Below are 16,330 nucleotides of genomic sequence, written 5' to 3' on the forward strand. Positions count from 1 at the left end.
TTCCCTTTTAGTAATAGGGAGCATGGAAAAAATTAACATTAATTGCAGCTCAGCACCATCAGCTTTATTTTTTGTTCTGATGCGATTTCAATTTGATGATTCTTTGAAGCTATTTTCTGTATCTCAGATTTCCAAACTGATAAAACACATAGCCTTTTGTTTGCTTGCCCTGCACAGCCCTACTTATTACAAGTCAATTAGTGATTCCTGATTTAGCACAAACCATAGTTTGTTGTTACATTCAATCTGATAAACTGTAGGGGGCATGGTGACTGAGCTTCAGGCCAGTTGCATCCCTCCTATGCTCCTGCTATTCCTGCAGAAGATTAACAACTACTCCCAGAAAACACAGCCAATTCTGGAAAGAACATCAAAGTCAAGCATGGGAAAGACTAGAGCAAAAAAGGTACTAAATACCCTCCCTATAGACCTTCCAGAAAGGGTAAAACTGACTTAGAATCTGAAGATTCTGACTAGGAGACTTCTCTATTAGAGGAAATGGTGGCCGAAGGGAGTAATCCTCCCCAAAGTGAACAGACTGAGATACTGCATGCCCTTAAGAACATAAGAGAAGCCATGTTGGATCAGGCCAGTGGCCCATCCAATCCAACACTCTGTGTCACACAGTGGCCAATACACACACACACACACACACTGTGGCTAACAGCCACTGATGAACCTCTGCTCCATATTTTTATCTAACCCCCTCTTGAAGTTGGCTATGCTTGTAGCTGCCACCACCTCCTGTGGCAGTGAATTCCACATGTTAATCACCCTATGGGTGAAGAAGTACTTCCTTCTATCCATTTTAACTTGACTGCTCAGCAATTTCATTGAGTGCCCATGAGTTCTTGTATTGTGAGAAAGGGAGAAAAGTACTTCTTTCTCTACTTTCTCCATCCCATGCATAATCTTGTAGACCTCTATCATGTCACCCCGCAGTCGACGTTTCTCCAAGCTAAAGAGCCCCAAGCGTTTTAACCTTTCTTCATAGGGAAAGTGTTCCAAACCTTTAATCATTTTAGTTGCCCTTTTCTGGACTTTTTCCAATGCTATAATATCCTTACAGAGATAAAGAACGAAATTAAGAGTGATTTAAGGTCTTTTAGTAGAGAAGTTGGACAATTAAAAAAGGAACTTGGACTTCTCAAACAGTCAATCCAACCAATTAATAAGAAATTGGATGAACTCACTGCAGCGCTGAAAACTACGGATAAGAAAGTTGAAGCTGCATATCAGATGGCAAAAAAGACAGCAGAGGATTTGAAAAACTTTAAGGACTTTGGCCAAAAATAAGTTTATACTCCAGGAGATAAAATTAAGAGAAAGAAAGGCCAAACTTCATGGAATATCTGTAAATTTTGGAAAACCTTAGTACAGCTTTAAATAGATGGCTGAGTCAGATTCTTCTCACAGAAGGAGCAGAGCCTTCCCAAGAGATTGTCACCAATGCCTTCCGATTAAATATTTCCAAAAAGCCTCCTGATAATGTTTCCCCAGACATTGTTGTTGAATTTAAACAACTACAGATGAAGAACAAACTTTTTAAAATTGCCAGGGAAAAACAGGGACTGTGCCTTGAAGACATGACAGTTTTTTTTATTTCCTGATATCCCAGCTGAAGTAATTAATGCAAGGAGGAGATTGAGAGGAACAACAAAGATTCTTCGTGACAAAGGGATTCTATATAGATGGTTACCACTAGGTTATCCAGTGGTCAATATGGGAAATCAAACTTTTACTGCCTATAATGAGGCATCTGGCAAGGAACTAATGGTGTAATTAAACTAAAGTCTGGAAGAGTTTGAATTGGGAAAGTATGTTTTGAATCGGGAAATTATGTTTTCTTGAGTATTAATGGGAGAATATGTATATACAGAAGATAGGATAAATATATGATAAATGGGAATGGAAAATGGGAAATGAATTGTTAAAGCTAACGGAGTAGCAAGGAGGTGGTAGGTGTGCCCCCCCCCCCAGACCTCCAACTGTAGAGATTTTTCTGCAGCACCCAGTTCTGGAGGTCACCCTGTCCAGCTTTCTTTTGCAGGCATGAGAGAAGATAGTTAAAGTTTTAAAAATTAAGTATGAAAAGATGGAAGTCCGTGAAGAAGTAAAGAAGTTTTGGAAACAAAGGAAAGAATATAATTATGATTAGAATAAGAATTAGGAAAAGTGGTACGGAGATTGGGTGAAAGGAAATAAGAGAAAGAGAAAGGGGTTTATTTATTTGTTGTTAGTATTCATTTGTAGAAGGTAACAAGCAAAAAATGAATTGTATTTATTTGAGATGTATAAATAAGTTGATATATGCACACAATATTAATACTCAAACTGATAAACTGTAGCTTGAATTTTGTTTTCAAACTAGGAATACAAGTGAGCTTCACTGGGGAGGGGAAAGCACATGGATCCAGGATTCATTCATGAAGCACCAAATCATGGGTTGGTATTACAGATGAACCAACAGTGAAAGAACCAGAAGTAGCGTTTAGAAATTCACCTGTGCTTTTCCTGGTCTCAAGAAGTACACATGGCAACATATGACACTCTAGACCTTCCTCGGGCAGTGTATTGGTTTCATGCCTCTAGTTCCACAGGACACTGGAAACGAGCACAGCTCTGATATTAATCCACCTGCTCTGGAGTTATACAGCACTACTGTTTAACTGGCATGATAAATGTTCCTTACTGTGAGATAACTCACTAATAGATCTACTCTGCAGAAAAGTTGAGATTTATTGACCTATTGGAGAAAAAAATTAATAGTTTTAATCTATGTGACACAGAGTATCTGACTTCAGGATTGGCAAGTAATCTACTCAGAAGAAACTGCAATTTCTCCTAAGTAATTGGAGGCTCTGGACCAGGGGTGCTCAAACTTGCTTAACATAAGAGCCACATAGAACAAATGTCAGACGTCTGAAGGCTGCAAGATACAAACATCAGATGTTTGACAGCCACAAGGCAGGCAAATAGATGGTGGAAGAGATGGAAAGAAAGCAACTTTAACCTTAAATCTATTCTCCAAGCTGCTGGCTGGTTTCACTTGGTGAAATGATTTAAAGAGATTAATGGCTTCTCCAAGCTGGCCAACAGGACGGTGGGGGCTTCGAGAGCCACACAATATGTGTGAAAGAGCCACACGTGGCTCCTGAGCCACAGTTTAGCCACCCCTGCTCTGGACCAAACATTACAGTGAGTGTAATAATATGGCGTAAACCAGGGGCGTAGAACTCATTTGTTATGAGGGCCGGATCTGACATGAATGAGAACTTGTTGGACTGGGCCTTGTAGAGTTGGGCTGGGCCATGTCAGGCCAGGCCATGTGTGTACCTATTCAAGATTAGGTAGCTTAAACCTTATAAAGGACACAGACAAACACAACTAAAACATGCTTAAAACGTTACCACTCGTTAGTCTTAAATGTGCTTTCTTTGTATTTCTCCCATGGGTTCCAGGGAACTGGGCAAAGGAAGCGCTGGCTCTTTCCTTCCTTGCCCAAGGGACTGGGGGGAGGGGAGCCTCAGTCAACAGAAGGAAGAGATGCTTGGCTCAATAGCTGTGCTGTGCGATTGAGAGTGTCTGGAAAAACAAATTCTGCCTCCTCCCTTCCTCCCCAAGGGAGGAGCCTCAGCCAATGGAAAAAATAGAGGTTTTCCTCTGTAGCTCCTGTGTAATTGATCAAGCCTTGCATAGCAAGCTGTTATGCAGAAGGAAGCAAGAGAGAAGGAGAAGGAAGCAGATGACAACCAGTTGCTCGGGGGCCTGATAGGAGCCCTCCAGGGGCCTGATTCAGCCTCCAGACACCCCTGGCCTAAACTATATTAGGCGAAGGTAGGCTAAATGTCAAGACAGAGAAGTCAAATTTCACAAGCCACTTGGCAATGAGGACTTCTACTATAAAAAGAAAAAGAACACCAATTTGGCATGGTTCTGGAAAAGTCAACTGAACTTGTATTATTTGGACAGGATAAGCAACACTGGTTCAAGATCAAAGGCCACCCAATGCAAGGTATTAGGCAAAAAAAAATGCTCCATGCTCTACAAGGTTTTGGCCAAGGTGATTTTAAAAGTGAGCTACGTCATGAATGGGGTATTATGTATTAATGTTTATAGTCTGTATGCCCTGATACACAGGATCAAGGGAAACATTCCCAGCTTCCTCCACAGCCACCAAGCAGCATTTGCAGGCTCACTTTCATCTAACTCATCACCATATCAGACTATGATGAAATTTCCTTGCAATTCACACTAGCTAATTATCCTGAATTTATTTTGCGGATTTTGTTTTGCATATTGCTTGTCTTTGCTTTGAGTCAGCTAGATTCAGTCCATCAAACATTTTTGTGGTGCACCATCTGGGTTTGAGACTGTGATCAGTCCACAAGAGATGCCAATGACTGCGAATCTTTCCTAGTTTCCCATTACTCTAGCAGAAGAAGAAGAAGAAGAAGAAGAAGAAGAAGAAGAAGGATATTGGATTTATATCCCGCCCTCCACTCCGAAGAGTCCCAGAGCGGCTCACAATCTCCTTTACCTTCCTCCCCCACAACAAACACCCTGTGAGGTAGATGAAGATATTGGATTTATATCCCCGCCCTCCACTCCGAAGAGTCCCAGAGCGGCTCACAATCTCCTTTCCCTTCCTCCCCCACAACAGACACCCTGTGAGGCGGGTGGGGCTGAGAGGGCTCTCCCAGCAGCTGCCCTTTCAAGGACAACCTCTGCCAGAGCTACGGCTGACCCACGGCCATGCTAGCAGGTGCAAGTGGAGGAGTGGGGAATCAAACCCGGTTCTCCCAGATAAGAGTCCGCACACTTAACCACTACACCAAACTGGCTCTCCAATCCTGTGAAACTTGTTTCCTGGAGACCTGGGACCCACATGTGTGTGTGTGTGGGGGGGGGGGGGACTGTGGGTTAGGAGGTTTTAGCAAGGAAGAAGAAAGGAACACAACTACCTTTGCTGCCTCTTCTACCCGTGTAGCTCTGCTGATGGAAGAGGAAGAATAGACTGATCTTGCCCCCTCCCTACTGCAGCCTCCTGACCTACAAGCTATTAAATAGCTGTCTTTCTTCTTTAAGAAGTTCAAGGCCACTTACAATATTTATCATTAATAAAATTATATGAAAACAAAGTCAAAATTTAAAATCACAATTTAGGGCCGCTTTAATCAAATACAACCCCAAATAAAACCATCTTCAGCTGCCTCCTAAAGATCAGCAGTGCACCTCCCTGTGAAGGTTGTTCCATAATTGTGGGGCTGCCATTGAGAAGACCCTCTCTTGAGTACCCTCCAAACAAACTTCTTTCATTGGTAGGGCAGTCAGGATGGGCCTATCCCTGTGATCTAAATTCCTGGGAGAAGACAGCCGTTCAGAGACCCTGGTCCCAAGCCACGTAGGGCTTTAAAGGGCAAAAACAACACTTTGAATTGGGCTTTGATTGTAGCCAGTTCAGTCACCAGGGTCACATACTCTCAATAGCTGGCCTGAGCAACAGTCTAGTCACAGCATTTTGCACTAGCTGCAGTATCTGAACACTCTTCAAGGGTAGCCCAAATTAGGGCATACTGCAATATGAAGAAGAAGAAGAAGAAGAAGAAGAAGAAGAAGAAGAAGAAGAAGAAGAAGAAGAAGAGAAGAAGAAGGAAGAAGAATAAGAAGAAGAAGAAGAAGAAGAAAAGAAGAAGAAGAAGAAGAAGAAGAAGAAGAAGAAGAAGAAGAAGAAGAAGAAGAAGAAGAAGAAGAAGAAGAAGAAGAAGAAGAAGAAGAAGAAGAAGAAGAAGAAGAAGAAGAAGAAGAAGAAGAAGAAGAAGAAGAAGAAGAAGAAGAAGGAAGAGAAGAAGAAGAAGAAAGAAGAAGAAGAAGAAGAAGAAGAAGAAGAAGAAGAAGAAGAAGAAGAAGAAGAAGAAGAAGAAGAAGAAGAAGAAGAAGAGAAGAAGAAGAAGAAGATGAAGAAGAAGAAGAAGAAGAAGAAGAAGAAGAAGAAGAAGAAGAAGAAGAAGAAGAAGAAGAAGAAGAAGAAGAAGAAGAAGAAGAAGAAGAAGAAGAAGAAGAAGAAGAAGAAGAAGAAGAAGAAGAAGAAGAAGAAGAAGAAGAAGAAGAAGAAGAAGAAGAAGAAGAAGAAGAAGAAGAAGAAGAAGAAGAAGAAGAAGAAGAAGAAGGAGGAGGAGGAGGAGGATATTGGATTTATATCCCGCCCTCCACTCCGAAGAGTCTCAGAGCGGCTCACAATCTCCTTTATCTTCTCCCCCCACAACAGTCACCCTGTGAGGTGGGTGGGGCTGGAGAGGGCTCTCACAGCAGCTGCCCTTTCAAGGACAACGTCTGCCAGAGCTATGGCTGACCCAAGGCCATGCTAGCAGGTGCAAGTGGAGGAGTGGGGAATCAAACCCGGTTCTCCCAGATAAGAGTCCGCACACTTAACCACTACACCAAACTGGCTCTCCACAAAGTGTGGTTCACTGGGTCTGATTGACCCAAGAATGGACACAGCTGACACACCAGCCAAAACTAGGCAAAAGCACTTCAGATTACCACAGCTACCTGATTTTCAAAGATCGCTGCTGTGCTGAGTAGCATTCCTAAGCTTCCAGCCTGGCTTTTCAATGGGAGAATAACCCCATCCAAGGCAGGAGAGATCTGAAGTCCCTGGTCTGCCATTCTTCTAACCCAGAACATCTCTGGGTTGTCAGTCAGTTTCAGCTTGTCCACCCCCACCAAGCCCATTATTGGCTTTGGCACCAGTTTACAGAACATCACCATCATCCTTGGAATATGGCGGGAAAGAGTTAAAGCTGCGTGTCACAGGCATCTTGGCAACACAGCAGCCCAAACCTCCTGATGACATCTCCCAGCAGCTTCATGTAGATATTAAATAGTATATTACATTACTCCATGTGAGAGCTGAGGATCAACTTTACTGGGATTAAAAAACTGAGGGCGTGGGTGGGAAAGAGGAAGATCCATGATCTTAACACTTTGAGAGCAGAACAAAAAGATCTTGAAGTTGTATACAATTCCATAGCAGCCAGTTGTGTTCCTATGGAACTGCAGTTGTTTATAGTTGCAAGAACAGTCACATTTATACCATAGTACAGAAACTCAGAGCGTTTCTCTGGTGACTGCTTGTTCCCAGAATCAGTACATAATAATGGCAGAGAGAGAAAGGAAGAGGGAGGGAGGAAAATATAGCAAAAGGCTATAAAATAGTCCCCATTTAGTAAACAAGATTTATGTTGGACTAGGCTTCATGTTGTCTGGTTTCATCTCATCAAACAATTTGATTACATCCTTATTTGTTCTATTCATTCCAAAAGTTGCATTTAAAAAAGCTTTAAAGTACAATATATAACAAATGTAATTCTGAAATATATCCAAATTACGACAGTCAAAATGAGGCCACAGATACACAAACCCAATCTTTTTGCAACCATTAAATAAAGACAACTAGCAAGGTACACAGAAAACACCTGAGCACAAAAATGTTGTCTGCTACCATCAAGACATGGTACGTTCTAGCTCCTTATGCCTTCTGTCTGTGGGTCACTATATCCTGCTCCTAGACTGTTCTTTTCTCTGTTCCATAAACTCATCTTTTAGCAGATGGCAATGTCTGGGTGCCACAGGGTCCTGCCTCTCTGCGGGGAGGGTTGGGCTTCAAATATCTTTGAATATAATTCAATACATATTCAGGTGGCTATAAGCCATCTGAGGCATTCCACTTACATAGCCGCGATTTTAAGACCTAAAACAAATTTACTCAAAGGGAAATATTTACCCTCAACTCAACATAAGCACAGAAAACATGATTTTCTTAAATAAAAGTGCCCCTGCCTCAATAAAGATGCAAACCCCCACATAGCCATAGAAGCATGACTTTCACATAGCCTTACCATGGTGAGTTGACTGAAACCTGAAATGGATTGCTCCTCTCCGACAGATGATGCCTTGTTTTGCTCTGTTGTGAAATTTTCATCTGCTCCATTTTTGAAGTTTGGCAGGGAAATCTTTGGTTCCAACCAGCTGATTGTTGTCCCTGAAGCAAAAGAGGGTTTGCACTGAAATTTGCTCATATTCAAGGAGCCCAGTTGCTTTGTTTTTAAAAGATAAGTGTCATAAAGTAGCTTCCTTCCTCCCCCCCCAAAAAACAAAAAGTAACTAAATTTGCTCAGCAGCAACAAAAAGAGGATGGTGCAGGAGAACACCTGGCATGACCATTAGAATAAGGCCTGTGATTGGGAAAGGGTGACATATACCACCTTGGTCTGGAGGAGAAGAAGGTATTATGAAAGGTGTAATTAGATGCCAACTAAAGAACTCAATAAGACTGGGTGGTTATGTAATCCCCTCAGACAGGTTGCTGCACCGACATCTAGCAATAACATTAAGTAGTCAAAAGGCAGGGGCACCCCCACAAATTGAATTAGTGGATCTAGAAGCAACAGATTTTGCTGAGGTGGAGGAAATAAAATATGGCTGAAAATATGGCGTGCCCCTTCTGAATAAAGAGTTGCTTGAAAATAAGAGGCAGCAGCATTTTCGAAAACAGCCATGCGTTCATTTAATGATTCAGGTGTCTCCAGTTACACCCCCTCCACGCTAGTTTATCAGAATGGATACAATTCCTCATCAATAATGAAAACATTCCATTCTATGCTGGAAGGCTACTGTGTGTAGACTCTAATAAAGTCCTATTAAAAGACACACACGAATAAAAGAACAGAGAGGCTGGAACATAAACACTACTGATAACTTGGCATCTTCTGCCTACAGGGCGACATTTTAAGCTCAGCTATTAGGCTCTCCAAGTAACTCCAAGAAGTTCAAACAGCAGTTCTTCACAAAATTGCTGAAGTGTAGGCAAATCTCAGCAATGAGAATATAACAACACAGTATTTTAAAAAGCATTTAAACATTTTTTTCTATTCTGCATATACATTACTTGCCATTTCAGTATATTGCATGAAAATAATTGCTGCAGTGAGAGCGAAAAATTGTCTTAATGGATTTTACTCACACAAAACCAGACATATTAAAAACTACTTAAAAGGAGGGGCACATTTCAAGTGTAAATAGCAAATACGAATTAAGTGAAGTAATGATCTTAAAATCTAGTGATTTCAACTTAAGTGAAATAATGATCTTGACAGGCTGGAATACTGGGTTAAAACAAATAAAATGAATTTTAACAAGGATAATGTAAAATTCTGCATTTAGGTAGGAAGAATCCAATGCATTATAGGATGGGGGAGACCTCTCTTGGCAGTAGTATGTGTGAAAAGGATATAGGGGTCTTAGTGGACCATACACTGAACACGAGCCAGTAGTGTGATGCAGTTGCTAAAAAAGCAAATGCAATTTTGGGCTGTATCAACAGAAGCATAGTGTCCAGATCACGTGAAGTGATGGTATTTGCTTTACTCTGCTCTGGTTAGACCTCACCTAGAGTATTATGTTCAGTTTTGGGCACCAGAATTTAAGAAGGCTATAGAGAAGCTAGAACATATTCAGAGGAGGGCAACGAAGATGGTGAGGGGTCTAGAGGCCAAGTCCTATGAAGAGCAGTTGAAGGAGCTGGGTATGTTTAGCCTGGAGAGACTACTGAGGGGTGATATGATCACTGTCTTCAAGTACTTGAAGGGCTGTCATATAGAGCATGGTGCAGAATTGTTTTCTGTTGCTCCAGAAGGTAGGACCAGAACCAACCACTTGAAATTAAATCTAAAGAGTTTCCAGTTCAACATTAGGAAGAACTTCCTGACAGTTAGAGCGGTTCCTCAGCGGAACAAGCTTCCTCAGGAGGTGGTGGGCTCTCCTTCCTTGGAGGTTTTTAAACAGAGATTAGATGGCCATCTGACAGCAATGATGATTCTGTGAATTACAATAACAAATACTGGAACCACGCGAGTAACAAATTCGTAATATCAAGTAAACTCACCGTGCTAGCAAATTATTATGTCTATTAAATAGTATACAATTCTTTACCTCAATATTTTACTCAACAGCTTTATGACAACACCAGTGTAACAGACACTTAACAACGGTTACAAGCAATTTTCCAGAAGAGCTGTGACGATGCTATATGAGCATGTGACTTCAATGTGGTTGCAGTGCTTGCAAAAATTCTCTCAAATACTGAATTTTTGCAAGCACTGCAGAAGAAGAAGAAGATATTGGATTTCTATCCCGCCCTCCACTCCGAAGAGTCTCAGAGCGGCTCACAATCTCCTTTACCTTCCTCCCCCCCCCCCCCCACAACAGACACCCTGTGAGGTAGATGAAGATATTGGATTTATATCCCACCCTCCACTCCGAAAAGTCTCAGAGCGGCTCACAATCTCCTTTCCCTTCCTCCCCCACAACAGACACCCTGTGAGGTGGGTGGGGCTGGAGAGGGCTCTCACAGCAGCTGCCCTTTCAAGGACAACCTCTGCCAGAGCTATGGCTGACCCAAGGCCATTCCAGCAGGTGCAAGCGGAGGAGTGGGGAATCAAACCCGGTTCTCCCAGATAAGAGTCCGCACACTTAACCACTACACCAAACTGGCTCTCCACTGCAACCACATTGAAGTCACATGCTCATATAGCATCATCACAGCTCTTCTGGAAAACTGTTTGTAACCATAGTTAAGTGTCTGTTACACTGGTGTTACCATAAAGCTGTTGTGTAAAATACTGAGGTATTTACAAAACTGTAAAGAATTGTATACTATTTAATAGACATAATAATTTGCTAGCACGGTGAGTTTACTTGATATTACGGATTCTGTGAATTAGGCAGGGAGGAGGGCAGGAAGGGCTGCATCAGTGCTTAGTTCTTGTGGTCCTTTCTTACACACACAGGGAAATGCTGATTGCCACCTTGGGGACAGTCAGCAATTTTTCTCCAGGCTACTTTGCAAGGGATCCTGGAGGTTTTTGCCATCTTCTGGGAATGAAGCAGAGGTCACTGGGGATGCGTGCGTAGGGGGTGGTATTTGTGAAGCTCCTATACTGTGCAGGGGGTTGGACTAGATGACCCTGGTGGTTCCTTCCAACTCTATGATTCTATGAAATTGTCTCTGTTAAAAGACCAAGTTTTCATGAAGATGAGCAACTATGCAGAGCAAGAAACATGAGAACCTTCCTGTGACAACATTTAACTTATTTTTCCTAGGAGGATTAGTGCATGAAAAGAGTTCTGCTTTGCTCACTGATGAAAAATATTAATTTTCAAATCAGTCATAAGTGCCATTTGAGGCTCTCTGTACTAACCCCAGAAATGACCAGATTGCATGAAGCAGACTGGTTTAGCATTATCAATTTATGTTGCACCAGACACTATTTTTCCTAAGAACAACTTAAGTCAATAGCAATGAGCAATGATTGCAGTTTGGCAAGACCATAACCAGGCCATTGCACTGAGCCAGAATGAAGTCCTTAAGCTGCCCCCTTAATCATAAACTGCCCACTCACATTTCAGCAGTTAAGAAACAGCCTGCCAATTGTAACTAGTTATTTTTTTTTTCAACTGTTGATCAACAGAGCCTAGGGTTGCCAAGTCCAATTTAAGAAATATCTTTGGACTTTGGGGGAGGAGCCAGGAGACTTTGGGGGAGGAGCCAGGAGACCTCAGGGTGGAGCCAAGATCAAGGCTGTGACAAGCATCATTGAACTCCAAAGGGAGTTTCTGGCCATCACATTTAAAGGGACGGCACACCTTTTCCATGCCTTCCCTCCATAGGAAATAATGGATAGGGGCACCTTCTTTTGGGGCTCATAGAATTGGACCCCCTGGTCCAATCGTTTTGAAACTTGGGAGATATTTTGGGGAGAGGCACTAGATGCTGTACTGAAAATTTGGTGCCTCTACCTCAAAAAACAGCCCCCCCCCTAGAGCCCCAGATACCCGCGGATCAATTCTCCATGATTTTCTATAGGAATAAATCTCTATAGGGAATAAAAGAGTTCCCAGCAGACATTTCCCTCCCCTCCCCCCGCTTTCTGACAACCCTGAAGCGGGGGGAGGGCCTCCAAACCGGGAGATCCCCTGCCCCCACCTGGGGATTGGCAACCCTAACAGAACCTAGTTTTGGATAGGAATCAATTTGGCCCACCCCATTTCCCCCCTCCACAAATCAAAAAGCACTTGTCACCCAGATGGTTTAAGTATACAGTGGACTTCACTCATGGAAGCCCAAATCCAGAGTTCCAGGATAACACATTAAGATTCTTATATGCTTCTAGGACTGATAATGCAATCGAGCTATTATTACTATTTTTTTGCTTGTGTCCAATTACTGTGCCCTCACATACCCCACCAGACAAAGAAATGCCACCCAGAAAACCCTGTAATAAATACTTCAGGTAAGAAATTAATTCTAGCAAAATGTATGGGGTAGTCTCATCTTGCTTGGAGCAAACGAGCCTCATAATGGATTTTTTTTTATACATGCTTACCAGGCACAGAATCTACTTTCCAGAAACATATGAGAGCTAATTAAAGTCCCAGCTATTTACAACATGCTCTCTGTAAATAGTACAGTAAAATCTTTGTTATCTGGCATTCTTGGGACATGGGGGTTGCTGGTCAATTTCATGTGCTGTGGTTACTCAAGCTTATTGCTCTACCCTGCTCCCTAGCTACAAGAATCCACAGCAACCAAACTTTGCTGCAATGGGAACACCATGGAGATAGGTCCCATGCCAGGTACAACTCTTCCCCCCAAGGCACAAATGAGCCACCTGCCTGAGAGCCCTCTAGCACAGCAGGCTCCCAACAGCTCAAGAAAGTCTGAGAGGGAAGAAAACACCTGGAGATGACATCTCCTAATGGCACTGCATGTCAGAAACTCAGTAATGATTGGAGGCACCAAACTGGTTGGTGAGGCAGGAGTGAGGCAAGTAAGCCCTTGACAACACAGAGGTATGATGCCTGGAGGAGGCACTTGCCTTCTGTGTGATGCTAGTTAACAGAGCATTCTGGATAAATCAAATGTTAAGCAACGCTTTTATGGTATTTTAAACTAAATTATTTTTACCTTCACTTTTTTTTTTTTGCTATCAAGTCATGCTAACTTTTGGTGACCCCTAGTGGGGCGTGAAGGTAAGGGATGTGCAGAAGTGGCTTGCCATTGCTTGCCTCTGCATTGCAACTCTGGCATTCCTTGGAGGTCTCCCGAGGCCGATCCTGCTTAGCTTCTGAGATCTGACAAGATCAGGTTAGCCTGGCCTATCCAGGTCAGGGCTGTATTTTAAATTAATTTTAACAGGCAACAATTCCCTCTGATCATTTATTGCAAAATTATTATTTAGCTATTAGCACCTTCATATTATATTTTCACATCTAGTCATGATTTTTATTTGCATGGTAATTTCTCAATGACCCCAACATCCTCTTGAATACACATTTATGAGATTAAGCACTGTACATTGAGAAAAACTTGCAAAACAAGAAACTAGCAAAAAGGACTCTTGCTCCCTAGACTTAGTAAATTAGTTATTTATTTAGTTTTAAAAAATGGCTGCACTTACCTGTAACTGACATTCATCAAGTGTCTTCTGTATAGCATACATGGGACAGCTTGAAAGCAAGCTTGCTGCAGAGAAGTTTTACAACAGCTTCTAGAATTTTACAGCAGTGTGTTCTCCCTCCCCTCACAGAGAGTGATAGATTCTCCTCCTGTCCAAATGGTAAGTGGGAAGGGAGAGTACTCTTCCCTCAGTCCTGTTTTGCTGCCATGCAGCTATAAATGTATGGTGGCCCACAGCGGGGAAGGAGGGAGGGATGTGTGTCTGCACAGAAGATGCTTGATGAATATCAGTTACAGGTAAGTGCAACCATGTCTTCACCTTTGTGTCTTCTGTGCAGTCCCACATGGGAGAATAGCATGCTGACTTACTACAGAGATGGGTGTGGGCCTACTAATGGAACAGTGTTTGTGTCAGATAGGTCAAGGGGATTTGGGCTATGTCTTCTCAGACCTAGGAGGGGAGGGGAGAAAAAAATAACAGAAAATAACATATAATTTGCAAACTGTTGCCTTAAGGGTTCGTATGGTCTGATGGGCTTTAAATGGTTACTGATCTGCAAGACACTAAATCAAATTGTACAAAAACATAAATGGCTTTATTTACAAAAGGGCAAGGGAAAACATAAAAGGACATAAAACAAACATAAGATATAACTGTACATAAAAGAGAAACACTCAAAACAAAAGACTATTGGCAGCTAGCCAACTACCTCCTACACTTAACTGTACATTATCTCTTGGCTGCTTACCCTGAGTCTTAACTCACTTGACGCTCTTTGGTCAGGCATCACAATGCAGTCGGACATAGCTCCTTTTCCTCTTCCAGATGATAAAGAAGCTCCCTGTTGGTGCGGGTTCTGACCAGATTATATTCCAGTTGTTACCATTAGCAGGTTTAATTCATTAGCCAATCCTAAACAGGATCTAATTAGAGCTGTCAGACGACTCACATCTAGATGACTTGCTGTCAAAACTAAGATCTAGATGATCTACTGTCAATTGAATACTATACAGGTGAAACGAATCAGCCTTCTATCTAATTAAGTAAATTGCCTTCTGGCACAGCACACTTAGAGGTACAAATCTTTACATTACTTAGACATGATACTGACTAATAATACAAACACTTATACATTGTGCATGGGAAGTTCATTTCTTGACTGTAGCACTGCTTTCCCCACAGCTGCATCATTCTGAGAATCAAAGCTGATAGAATACTGAATGTTTGATAAATGTAGAGGGGGAAGACGACATTGCTGCCTTGTAGATCTCTGTGATGTCCACAACTGCTTGGAAGGCTGCAGAGGACACTTGAGCCTTCATGGAATGTGCCTTGAGGGGGAATGGGCAATCGAAATGTGCAATCTCATAAAAGAACTTAATCGCAGTTATAACCCATCTACACAGGGTTTGTGCAGAAGCAGCTTGTCTCTTCTTTGGTTCAGTAAAGGAAACAGATAGTTATTTGCTGTTCCTAAAATGTGATGTACAATCTAAATTTTAAAAATAATGTCCCCTAACATCTAGCGTGTGCATTGATTGCTCAGCCATCATGTGGAGGTTAAGAGAAAAATGGAAATATAATATCCTGAGATAAATGGAATATAAAAATTACCTTACGTTGAAATTCTATGCTCAGTCATAAGACCACTTTATCTGGGTGAAATTTCAAAAAGGATGCATTGTGTCTCAAGGCTGAAAGGTCACAGACCCTGTATGCAGATGTAATAGCCACAAAGAAAGCAGATTTGTAAGAAGAAAAAAATACAGTCATAGGCAGCCATTGGTTTGAATGGTTTATGCATTAAGCTAGAAACTCCTGACACAAATATGTACTCTTTCATTGAAATCTGCCTTCGTTACTGAGGAATGAAAGATAGCTAATGTCACCCCCATCTTTAAAAAGGGTTCCAGAGGAGAACTGGGAAATTACAGGCCAGTCAGTCTGACTTCAATACCAGGAAAGTTGGTAGAAACCATTATCAAAGAGAGAATTAGTAGGCACACTGAGGGACAAAAGTTATTGAGGAAGACTCAGCATGGGTTCTGTAAGGAAAGATCTTGTCTCACTAACCTGTTAGAGTTCTTTCCAATTTTAAAAGTTTTATTCGTTTTCTAGAAATTGAGGGAAAGGGGTAAAAGGGGATAAGAGATTATCGTTACAAATTAATCTTAGTCTGCATATAGTATACTTTCATAAAATACAAGTCTGCATCTAATACACTTTCTTAAAATACATAAATTGTCACACTTTACATCATCAATATTTTGATATTTTTATATTGTAAGTCTTCTTATTAAAATACCTATTCAAATTGACATTTCCAACAAAGAGAATCTTATAGTACAGAATACAAGGAAAAGGAGATATAAGTTCACACCAAAGAATCTTAAGTGTCTTGAGTATCTAGCCAAATATAGAATTTCAACCAGTATTTTCTTGCTTCCTCCTTAGATTTCCCAGCCAGCAGCTGGGATAAGTAGTCCAGCTCCGCTGTTTCCAGAATTTCTCCCACCAAGTCCATTCTCGTGGGGGTCTCCTGAAGTTTCCATCTTTGCGCCAGAAGAATCCTGGCTGCTATACAAATATGCGCCAACAAGTGTCTCATCTCTGATATATTAAAAAAAAATAGTTCTGGTCTGAATTGAATCTGTGTCTTCATAATTTTCTGTGATAGTTCATGGACCATTTTCCAATAGTGCTTCACCATCTCACATGTCCACCACCGCCCTGAGCCACTTGTGGGAAGGGCGGGATATAAATCTTAAATAAATAAATAAAATAAAAATATGATAAAAAGCCCTGGTAGT

The 16,330-nt window shown here is 41.6% G+C and overlaps 1 protein-coding gene across 1 annotated transcript in view; it reads right to left on the reverse strand.

Moving 5' to 3' along the window:
* OSBPL11 (oxysterol binding protein like 11) overlaps positions 1–16,330 on the reverse strand; it is a 162,555-nt gene that overhangs the window by 41,106 nt on the left and 105,119 nt on the right. The window contains exon 7 of the mRNA XM_060261422.1: positions 7,902–8,044. Coding sequence (XP_060117405.1) covers positions 7,902–8,044 — 143 coding nt within the window. The remainder of the gene's footprint in view (positions 1–7,901; positions 8,045–16,330) is intronic.

Source organism: Heteronotia binoei, chromosome 21 (genome assembly GCF_032191835.1).
Source record: "Heteronotia binoei isolate CCM8104 ecotype False Entrance Well chromosome 21, APGP_CSIRO_Hbin_v1, whole genome shotgun sequence".
In the NCBI taxonomy this organism is placed as follows: domain Eukaryota; kingdom Metazoa; phylum Chordata; class Lepidosauria; order Squamata; family Gekkonidae; genus Heteronotia; species Heteronotia binoei.